The 12,254-nt window shown below is 39.3% G+C and overlaps 1 protein-coding gene across 4 annotated transcripts in view; it reads right to left on the bottom strand.

Moving 5' to 3' along the window:
* SLF1 (SMC5-SMC6 complex localization factor 1) overlaps positions 1 to 12,254 on the bottom strand; it is a 229,596-nt gene that overhangs the window by 78,016 nt on the left and 139,326 nt on the right. For all 4 annotated transcript variants that reach the window (XM_030193392.1, XM_030193394.1, XM_030193395.1 and 1 more), the window contains 3 exons: positions 6,914 to 7,054; positions 5,664 to 5,835; positions 1,458 to 1,605 (listed from right to left, as the gene is read on the bottom strand). In XM_030193392.1, coding sequence (XP_030049252.1) covers positions 1,458 to 1,605; positions 5,664 to 5,835; positions 6,914 to 7,054 — 461 coding nt within the window. The remainder of the gene's footprint in view (positions 1 to 1,457; positions 1,606 to 5,663; positions 5,836 to 6,913; positions 7,055 to 12,254) is intronic.

Here is a 12,254-nt window from a genome sequence, read left to right as displayed (position 1 = left end):
TACTTGGCCTGCAGATGGCGTTTGTTTTGTGTTTTAAAGGCTGTTTTCTTTTGTTTAAGCCTTGTGATGAGGCAAACTGCAGTATACATAAGTATTGCCATACTGGGACAGACCAAAGGTCCATCAAGCCCAGCATTTTGTTTCCAACAGTGGCCAATCCAGGTCACGAATACCTGGCAAGAACCCAAAAACGTACAAAACATTTTATACTGCTTATCACAGAAATAGTGGATTTTCCCCAAGTCCATTTAATAATGATCTATGGACTTTTCCTTTAGGAAGCTGTCCAAACCTTTTTTAAACTCCACTAAGCTAACCGCCTTTACCACATTCTCTGGCAACGAATTCCTGAGTTTAATTACACGTCGAGTGAAGAAAAAGTTTCTCCAATTCATTTTAAATTTACTGCATTGTAGCTTCATCGCATGCCCCCTAGTTCCAGTATTTTTGGAAAGTGTAAACAGATACGTCACATCTACCTGTTCAATTCCACTCATTTGTATATTTTCAAAGTTGGTGCTCTGGGCTCTGATTGGCCCTGGAGTTCAAATCTAACCAGGAGGTACTGATGTTTTTCCCCCCGTCTCAGATGGAGAGTGCAGAAGGTAAACATCTCTGCCCTGAGACCCTGTTCAGACCTGAGCAGGTATTTTCCTGAAACTCTCCAGGCACTGCCCAGGTAGTGATAAAGTGTTTAGACAGTTTTAATATTGATCCTTATTCAGTTACCTGTTATGGCCTATTAATTTTCCATCTGTTTTTTTAATATGGTTCACTGTTCTAATTTGTGATAATAAACCTGATAGTTTATTAGCTCTGTTGTCCTGTACTGACTAAGAATCCTGGTGGTTTGTGTGTTGGGTCTGTGGGTCCTTTCTCGGAACTGTAGGGCCTATGAGTGTGTGACCCCAGTAACCTAGAAATCACCTGGGAATAACTTGAGAATGGGAGACTTGCCCAGGAGCAAGTGGGACCCAGTCGGCGGGGTGGAGGGTGCTAGAGTAGAGCACGTGCCCACGTGCAGGTGGGCCTGAGCAGTGCTGGGGACAGACCCTCCAGGTGGCCGGAGGGTTAACCCCAGGTGGGTGCTAGGTGTTCCATGACATGTTATAACATGGTAAGCCCAGATTGAACAGCGCTTTAGTAAAACAGCTCCTTAGATTTTTATAATATTTGATATAAGAACAAGTAAATTTGTACTTTACATGTGTTGAGTTGTTGATTGTAGCTATACTGCATGTCAATGTTTCCAATTAAATAGACCATTAGATCCTCTTCTTTTTTTTTTTTTTTTTAAAGGGGGAAATGAATTTCTCTCATAGTTAGTACATAGTAATCAGTTCAAGATTATAGAGGGCAATTATGAAAAACAAAGGATTATTAAATCAAACTTAAAGTCCTAATTTTTTTCAACTTTCAGTAGATAACTAAAGGCCTCTTAGTTTTTAAATACTCACCATCACATAAAATAGATATATAATTTGCCAAGTCATCAGCCACTTGTTGCATCATATATTTGTCCAGTAGGAATCCTAGAAGGATCCAGTATTCCACTGCAGCTCCAAGAATTCCATTTAGTAAATAGGCTACTTGATGCTTGAAGACCTAGCAAATAACATTTTGTTATAGCAGTGATATTATGTTAGATGTCATCAGACTTAGCAAATTTAGTCACTTTATGGATACTCCATTAAAGTTAGGGGTCACCATAAAAACAGGTTGCATTATACTTGAATCTTGCACATTGAAACAGCCCTTGCTTAGCACCCTGAGATACTCCTTATCTGCGTTAGAGAGCCCTAGTAGTTCTAAATCTAAATGTTTCTACAGAGTTCTACATGAGGGAGCTGAAGGGACAAGAACACTCAACTCTTTGTATCATGAAAGATTCCAGCCCAATATATCACTCCTAGGGTGAGCTTGTTTCTATGTACCTAAATGGAGTATGCAGTACACTTCAATGAGATATCTTCCTTCCAGGAGCCACAGCTGACAACCCACACATGAATACAGTAAGTACAAATTGACAAATAATGATATCATAAACTCCCATTTATTGCACATAGTGTTATTCACAGTTTTGTAATTGATACAATTTATCAATGTTATTTATATTTGATGTTACAGTATTCTGATATATTTCATTTACATTTACAGTTTTTCACATTATGTTTTTATCTTTTCATTATTTATTTTTAATTTCATTTGTCAATAACCTTTTATATATTTGTATTTTGTATACATTGGTATTTTTTATACATGTGTTATATTTTGGTGTTTTTTTAGAACCATTGCATGACCCCTGATGTAGGCGTTTTGTGGCACCGAAACAAGGACCATGTCAGGTCACCCTGTTATCAGCAACAATAAAGTATTTCTGCACAATATCTCCAGTGTTGGATTTGCCTTTTTGGTCAGTCTCTACTTCTTGCTTATAAGCTGAACTCTGCACATCTATGTACTGGTCTTGCACAATAACCACAGATGCTGAGACCTTGATATGGTTAGGCCACTGTTTCTATAAGGGCCGGACCAAACATCAAGTGCCAGTAAGGCACTACATCTACTTTCACCTATCTACAGCCAATGACAAGCAAAGTCAATACTGTCTATGGACACAATCCTATATAATAAGGGGCTTTATAGACACCAAGGATGGAAGGAGAAGAGCTCCAACCTCCAGCAGAAGGACCAGAAGGATGTGCATGGAGGGAAAGACCCCAGTCAGGAGGAAGAGAAAAGAGGAGCTCACTCTAGGTCACAATGAGAAGCTTCCATTTAGTAAGGGGAGAGAGATGTCATTATTAGGAATAGCTAAGTATAGACATTATGTAGTGAGTTTATGGGAATATTGTGTTTGCTGTGAAAAAGATTTGTCATTTTGTAAGCCATATATTAGTTGACGTGATGTGGAGAGACATTTTTGAAGGATGTTCAAAGTCAGAATTGGGACATCCTGCTCATCACATCCAAAGAAATGTCCATCTCACAGCTAATTTCAAACAAGAATTAAGCTGGGATTTCCTATTTGAAAATACAAGAGAATGTCCAAAACGAACAGTCATTTTATAACGAAAATGCCTAAATTATGAAGGCCATTATCTATGGTACTGGCACCTTTTATTTGATTTGGAATGATCTTCTAGAGAGTATTCAAATTATTACTGTTCATGTATATTTTAGAAAATATCTGAAGACTTGGCTGTTTAGAAAGTTTAAATTAAGAAGGATATTTGATGCTTTTGAGTCTGTGTGCATAGAAACCAGCTCTGTGGGTGCTTGAACACCCTCAATATTGAGCAAAGTCCTTGACTGTGTCTAGGGTATAGCACCCCCAATAATTTAGAAAAGTTGGCTCCTATAAATGTGTACTGATTCTTTCTCCAGGTATGCCTGGGTTTTAATGTTTGCGGAATAGAAGTATTAGTTTTAGATCACTCTCTGACCATCACACAAAATTTTGAGATCTTTGCACTAGATTGAATACTGTTCACAGCAATGTTCTGGTGCAGTCATTTGTACTTAGTTTTCTTGTTGATTTACTGTACTCCCACTTTGAACTGTTGATAAAGTGGGTAATAAATGTTTAAAAAAAATAAAATATATATATATTTAAAGTAGATAGATGTGTAGCCGCATGAGTGAGGGTGGGCCTGAAGCCTTGAAAAACACAGCCACAGAGAGGTTTTAAAAGTGAAATAAACCATTTTATTTAAGAACAGAAAAATGGGTAAAAGTAGTTCTTTCGTTCAAAAAGTTCTCTCCCATGGCCAGCTCCTGCAGGACCACGGCATATGCTAGTCTGTCTTAAACGTCAGCGCAAACAGCTTGCCTCTGGCCTGGAGTCCCAGAGTTACAGTTCTGCCTTTGAAAATGCAGCAGAATTGGCCATTCTTGGCCCTCAGTTCAAAAGTTACAATTCCAGCAGAGTTCCAAGATACACTTGGCTTACCTGAATTTCTGCAGCGGAGGCATAGGGTGGAGGGCTTCTCTCCTCTGGGCCTTCCTGACTGATCTGTGTTCAGAGTTTTTTTTCCTGCCTGGACCATGTCCTCCTTGCTCTATACCTGCAAAGTCATCTCTTCCAATGGCAGCTCTACTATTAGGCCACCTGAGACAGGGGCCTCAGGCAGCATTCTTTTGGAGCAGCATCCAACCCTCCCCCCTTCTTTCCCCAAATTTACCTTCTTTTCTTGGTTTCCAAAAGTCAGGGTGATAGTGCTTCCCATACACTGCCCTGCCAACCCCTTCTCTCTTATGGCCTGCCACTCTGACGTGCTTCCTGTTCCCTTGGAGGCGAGGTGGGCTGGAATAGAGAGAAGGGGTCGACAGCAGGGCAGTGTATGGGAACAGCTGCCACTCTGACTTTTGGAAAGCCAGAAAAGAAGGTAAATTCAGGGAAGGAAGGGAGGGAGGAGATGTCAGACTGGGGGGGGGGGGGGGGGGGGGGGCAGAGCGGAGACAGGGGGACCGAAGCAACTGACCATCCCCTAATCCTCAGGTGGTACACTGTCTTGGCCCGTCCCTGCTCTCTTTCCTTCTCTATGGATTGCCTTTTAAGATGTCTTTATAACTGTGAGGGAGTGCTGTTAAGGAGAAGTGGTAATTTCCTATAGACTCCCTCACAAGATGCCAAAAAAACATTATTGCAAATAAATTGAAAACAACTGTTCAATAAGGGAGAACCTTCTTTTCACATGCATTTGGCAGAGGAAGAAACTAAGCCGATAGGTACAGTGTGGGAAGGCTAGTTCTGAGCTCTACATCAGCTGTTCTATTCTGGTGCTGTCAAATGCCGCCACCCCCTTGTATGCCTGACTCAATTCAGCTTGCTGAAAGGAAGAACTGCTATGATGGCAAAGTAAGAAATGCTAAGGAAATTAAATATTTCATTTTTAAATACTTGGGAATATGTGAACCGTACCTGTACAGCAGTCTGTTTAGCTTCCTTTTAATTATGGATGTATATTTTTCCACTAGAAATACAATATTTTCTTTAATTTTCCCCTCTTTCTCCTCATTTCTATGGTATTGAATCACATAAGCAAATTTGAGCATATTTCAAAAAGGCAATGTTCTAATTCAATTGACATCTGACATTAGGATGTCGAGCATACTCAATGGGGCTTCCTCAGGCAAATATCAGATGTTGGTGATATCAGAAGAATTCTGTCACATGCCCCGAAAAGGAACATGGATCATATATTATTCTAATGCAGCTGAAATAAATAGTATGATGTCATTCCAAGAAAAGGATGAGTTAAAAATCCTTACAAATGGGTTTAATGTACTATCCTAAGATACACAGAGTCGCTGACCTGCATATGTATAAACTACTCCCAAGTTCTGAACTCCAAAGATTTCAAATATTAATAGTGAAGGGAGATGACATTCAGTTATAAAAACCAACCCTGTGGTTCAGAGCTGTAAAATATAAGTGTCACAGAGTGCATTCTGCCCAACATTTTTCCAAGTCCCAAGTTTAGGTGTATTGATTCTTTACTGTATTCTCTTTAATTTTACGTGTAGACAGAAACATGAAGAACAAAGTTGGAAAATGATTAGTTCTATTCTGTTTCTTTTAAACTGACGTGGATAATTATTAATTGAGCTAACAATAAATGTCATATTCATATAGACCTCACAAAAACAAATTTACTTACATCATCTGTTTTATACTGCTCCTTATGAAAATAGATGACCCAGTCTACTAGGGCATTCATAGGTTTAGTGAAAAGTATTGATGATTTACTTTCAGGCCAAAACATCTTGAAAATAACTGCTAGCATCTGTGGTTGATCTATCTGAAAGTCAGAATTTGCCCACTGATACAACCTAACAGAAAAAAATAAAAACAAAAAATTATGCCATCTGGATTATATTTTCAGGATACATAACGCAAACGGAATCCAAGGTTAAAATCTCACTTTGTTATGTTTCACAAGAATACTACAGGAACTCAGGCACTGTCATACTCAAACTTTGAAAGCTGTTCTGGAGTTAGCATCAGACTGGCTGAAGGAGAGTGAGAGGAGACTGTCAGTTTGCAGGGAGGAAAAAGAACAGATGGGCTCTGTTTGCGCAGCAGTGGAAAGCTTCTGGGAGAGAGGACACTGTGCAGGATTAATTTGCACAATCTCCGACAGCAATGGACGAGCCGGGTGGGGTTGGCTCAAAGCTCCATTGTCCTCATGATTTTGCGACTCCTGAGGCAGGCATTTATGTTGAAACACACATCTATGTCGAGTCCATCTGCCTATTTGTGCTGCATTTTATATTCTCTGGTGGGCATTTGTTGTTTATTTTATGCCTACAGGGACAGTTTTCCCCCTTTTTAATACATTTTTTAAAATTGAACACTGTCTCACTTAACCTCTGGTGGTGGTTCTTTTATTGATAAATCCTTGGTTCACCCCTACTCCTTGTGTACATGCTTGGTTGTCTTTGTAGGGGGCTTTTGTTTCTCCTTCTTAGTTTTATCACCAATTCATTTTCTACTTTCTGCTAGAGAATTGAATGACTTAATGCTACTAGAACAGCTGTAGTAAAGTTCATGTGAGTTGCTTTTGCTTACAAAATATATCATCCTGGCATACATATTCCATGGCTAAACAATACACTATCATTTTAAATGTTTATCCTGAGAATTATTTACTTAGCTATATGAGCTAAGCATTTTTCCCCCCAGACACAATATGGAGCACAACTTTAGTATACAAGCCTCTATGTCATTTATATAGAAGGAATATATACAACATAACTTCTCTAAAACTGGGCACATAAAAAGATGTGCAAAAATAGCAGCTTAGATTATTGGTTTTCATATTTAAAAAGTTTAAAGATAAGTTTATTGTTGCACATTGAGAAAAATATATTAAAAATGAATGATTTATTTGGACAAATTAATGCTCACCTTCTACTCAAAGACTCAACTTCCGCTTGAACTACATCAAAGATAAACTTCAGGAGACTCTCATGGATCATCCTGTGTTTTGCTAGCTCCATTTCTTGATCAGAGATTACATGGCAAAAGAATCTACTGTTAAGACAAGACCTGTAAAGAATCATCAAAAAAATGTATTGTATTCTTGCAAACCCAATCTGGTATACAGTCGAGCAAGACTAAAAACTTGCACAATTTTTAACTATTTCAGTAATCAAGTATAAGCTTATGTACATTTTGATTTGTTGAAAATTAAAATATAATGAAACCCAAGAAAATATTTTTGCATCTATTACCACTAATATTGTTAAGGAGCTCAACATACTTATCTAATTATGTTCATAATGGTGAAAAAGATAGATGTCTGCCATTAAAGATATATTTATTTTCTATCTTTTCTTGCTTGCTTTTGGTTCAAAAGGATAAATTCACCAACCTATGTGGTGAAAGGGTAAAAGATGGAAGAATGAACAAAGTGAAGATAACATGCATTTTCTAAGAATAGCAGCAAAGTTGTCAGTCCGCACATGGGAACTTAAGTCAACTAACAGAGCCAAGAGAGTGAGAGGTATCCTAAATAAAGTTCAAGTGCTTTCCAGAGCAGACTATGATGAATGCGTATAGATTCCTGCATTGATGCTATAGTGCAAAGTCACCACAGTTTTGTATATAGATAAAAAGTTGGTAGAAGTCAATACCTTGGAGGTGGGAAGCATTACGACTACATTACTACGTAAGACAAAAAAATTGCCATACCTGTTCAGACCAAAGGTCCACTGAACCCCAGTATACTGCATCTAACAGTGGCTAAGCCAGGTCACAAGTATCTAGCACAATCCCCAAAACTAGCAAGATTCCTTGCTACCTACACCCTCAGAGATAAGCAGTGGTTTTCCCTGGGTATACCTTAATGGTTTATGGACTTTATCCTCAGGAATAGGGTCAAACTCTTTTTTTTTTTTTTTTATTAAACATAGCTACATTAATGGCTTTTACTATATCCTATGGCAGTGAACTCCAGAGCTTAATTAAGCGTTGCACAAAAAAATATTTTCTCCTCTTTGTTTTACTTAACTCCTATTTAACTTCATGAGTAATTGTTGACCGAAACTTAACACTGATGGATCATACCAACTCCACCACCAAGAAAATTTTCTTCTCTCTCTGGAAACTTAAACAATTAAAGCCTTATTTCCCCAGAGAAGTATTTTGTAATTTAGTCCAATAGCTAGTCTTAAGCTGAATCAATTACTGTAATGGCATATACGCAGGGTGCAGAGACCTACTTCTCAAAAAAACTACAAACTGCCCAGAACACAGCGGCTCGACTCATCTTCAGTGCATCAAAGTTCAAAAGTTCCAGACCCCTTCGTGAGAAATTACACTGGCTTCCTGTACAGGAGTGGATAACTTTTAAAATTTGCACCCTAGTCCATAAGATCCTCTATGGAGAAGCTCCAGCTTATATGGATGCCCTTGTCAACTTACCACCAAGGAATTCAGAGATCTTCTTGTTCATACTTAAACCTCCATTACCCTGCGTGTTCTGGTCTCAAGTATAAAACCACATACGCTTCCACCTTTTCCTACATAAGCACTCATTTGTGGAATGCATTGCCTAAATCAGTAAAGATGGTTCAGGATCATCTGACTTTCAGGAAGTCTCTCAAGACCTACTTATTTGGGCAAGCTTACCCTAAAGATCCAGTCCTGCATCCGTGATTCCTGGACTACAAATACTATCAAGATTTTGTGAACTCAATTACTTTATCTTGCCCCTGTAACTTTACGCCATCCATATCCCTTTCACTTTATTGTACTTTACTGTATGTTTCCTAAATGTTGTAAGCCACATTGAGCCTGCCAGTGGTGGGAAAATGTGGGGTATAAATGATATAAAATGAAAATAAATAAATAAATATGTGCCCTAGACTTTGTACTTTTTGAAAGAATAAATAAATGATTTGCAGTTGTACATTTCATTCTATTCAGGATTTTGTAGACTTCTATCATATCCTCCTGCAGCCACCTTCTTCCAAGCTGAAGAATCTGTTCCCTCATATATAAGAGTTGTTCCTTCCCCTTAACCATTTTGGCCACCCGGCAACCAGAATTACACACAATACTCAAGGTGCAGTTGTAGCAAAGAGCAACACAGAAGCATTATGATATTCCTCGCTATTCCCTATTCCTCTTCTACTAATTCCTAACATTGTTTGCTTTTTTGGCTGCCTCCACTGCTGCAGACTGAATAGTATAGATCAATGTATTGTCAATGACGACACCTAAATCTTTTTCCTGGGTGATAATTCCTACAATCATGTACTATAGTTTGGGTTATTTTATGTCCATCATTTAGCCCTTGACTACATTAAAATTTCATATGTCATTTGGATGCCCAGTCTTGTAAGGTTCTCCTGCATTTTCTCAGTCTGCATACAATTTAATAACTTTGAATAAATTAGTCATCTGCCAATTTGATCACATCGTTAATCATACCCATTTCAAGATCATTTATAAATGTTGAAAAGCATCAGTCCCCAGTACAGTACTCCACTATCCACCCTCTTCTATTGAAAGAATTGTCCATTTAACACTCTTATTTATATTTTAACCATTTCCTAGTCCACAACAGGGCACTGCCTACTATCCCATGGTTTGTTTTTTTTACATTCTTGGGTGTCTCTCCAGGGACCTGGTCAAAAGATTTCTGAAAATCTAGATACATTACATCAACTGGCTTCCCTTTATCCATGTTTATTCATGCATTCAAAATAATATAGCAGATTGGTGAGGCAATACTTCCCTTGGCTAAATCCATATTGTATATTTTTCATTAAACCATGGTTGACTATGTGCTCAGTAATTTTGTCCTTCACCGTTTTGCCTGGCACCAACATCAGGCTCATAAGTCTATAGTTTCCCTTTCCTCTCCAAATTACTTGAACGTGTCCGTTCACCACCGTTGTCTTGACTTTCTTTCTTCACAACCTATTCTTGACCCACTCCAATCTGGCTTCCACCCTCTTCACTCTACTGAAACTGCACTGTCTGTCTCTACTGACCTACTACTGGCTAAATCCAGAGGTCTCTATTCTATCCTTATCCTTCTTGACCTATCTGCTGCTTTCGACACTGTTGACCACACTATACTCCTGGATACGCTGTCATCGCTTGGATTCCAGGGCCCCGTTGTTTCCTGCTTCTCATCTTACCTCTCGCTTCATTCTTTCAGTGTTCACTCTGGTGGATCCTCTTCAACTTCCATCCCACTTTCTGTTGGTGTGCCTCAGGGTTCTGTCCTTGGACCCCTCCTTTTCTCCATCTATACCTCTTCCCTTGGTACCTGATTTCATCCCATGGCTTTCAATACCATCTTTACGCTATTGACTCTCAGATCTACCTCTCCACCCCTGAAATCTCAACCTCAATCCAGGACAAAATTTCAGCCTGCTTGTCCGACATTGCTTCTTGGATGTCTCAATGCCATCTAAAACTAAACATGACCAAAACTGAACTTCTCATTTTCCCCCTAAACCCACCTCCCCTCTTCCCCCATTCTCTATCTCTGTTAAAGGCTCTCACATCCTCCCTGTCTCCTTGGCCCGTAACCTTGGAGTCATCTTTGACTCCTTTCTCTCCTTCTCTGCATATATTCAACAGATCGCCAAAACCTGTCATTTCTTTATCTACAACATTAGCAAAATTCGCTCCTTCCTTTCTGAATACGCTACCAGAACCCTTGTCCACACCCCTGTCACCTCTCGCTTGGACTACTGCAATTTACTTCTCACTGGTCTTCCAGTCAGCCATCTCGCTCCTCTCCAATCTGTCCAAAATTCTGCAGCACGACTTATTTTCCACCAGAATCGTTTTACCCACACTAACCCACTCCTCAGGTCACCTCACTGGCTCCCTGTCCGATTCCGCAGTTTAAACTTCTTCTACTGACCTTTAAATGCATCCACTCTGCAGCCCCCCATTACCTCTCCACTCTCATCTCTCCCTACATTCCTCCCCGTGAACTCCGTTCACTGGACAAATCTCTCTTGTTGTCCCCCTTCTCCTCCACTGCTAACTCCAGGCTTTGCTCCTTTTCTCTCGCGGCACCTTATGCCTGGAATAAACTTCCTGAACCTATACATCTAGTTCCATCTCTACCTGTTTTCAAATCTATGCTGAAAACCCACCTTTTCACTGCTGCTTTTAGCTCCTAGCCAATACTCAATTGCCCTCCCCTTGTCCCTTCCTTCCTTCTCACCCATTACTTCCCTCACCCGTAACTGTCTTGTCTGTCTGTATTATTTAGATTGTAAGCTCTTTTGAGCAGGGACTGTCTCTTTGTGTCAGGTGTTCAGCGCTGTATGCATCTGGTAGCGCTATACAATTGCTAATAATAATAATAATAATATAGTTTCCCAGAACCAAAAATTAGCGTTACATCGACCATATTACTTACCGGGTATTGCTACAGTTCCCAATTGTGGATCGCCTTGCCGAGAACCTTTCGTACCACTTTGGTCCATCTCAGCATCTGGATTCCCACCGTCCATCTTGGACTCTCTTCCCTTTCCCTTCTTCCCTATCTAATGTAATTTTAATTGATTCCCCTGTGCATTGTAAGCCACTTTGAGTCTGCTTCATGTGGAAAAAAGTGGGGTATAAATGTTCATAAATAAATAAATATGCGTATCTTCAAGTATCGTGGATATTTTAATGATAGGTTAAAGATTACTAATAGTAGATGTACAATTTCATTTGAGTACTTTCAGTACTCTGATGTGCATACCATCTCACCTAAGTGATTTACTGCTCTTTAGCTTGTCGATTTGGCTTATTTCATTTTCCAGGTTCACAGGGATTATCACCTTTAAATACTATTCCAGTCATAGGTAGTGCCTAAGCTGCCTCATCACTAAAGATAGAAGCAAAAAATTATTTTAGTCTCTCTGCCATGTCCTTGTCCTTCCTGAATGCCCCTTTTAATTCTTGATGATCTAAGGACCCAACTGACTCCCTCACAGGCTTTCTGCTTCTAATGTACCTAGAAAAGTTTTAACTGAGTTTTTACCTATACATTTAAATCATTGTCCTCATTTTTTTATAATTGCCCTCTTACAAGTCAAATGCCAACCTAGCAGACTTCCTTAGTGCTTTCTCGATGGCTACTATCTCAGATTTGATCACTTGTCAAGTGGGCTCAACACTGCTATCACTTGAAACAAGTCCTGCAGTCCACTAAGGACTAGATTTAAAATAGCTCCCCCTTCTTGTTGGTTTCTGAACCAGATGTTCCATGAATCAGTTAGTC

Source organism: Microcaecilia unicolor, chromosome 2 (genome assembly GCF_901765095.1).
Source record: "Microcaecilia unicolor chromosome 2, aMicUni1.1, whole genome shotgun sequence".
Taxonomy (NCBI): Eukaryota; Metazoa; Chordata; class Amphibia; order Gymnophiona; family Siphonopidae; genus Microcaecilia; species Microcaecilia unicolor.
This window is presented reverse-complemented; position numbering and strand designations above follow the sequence as displayed.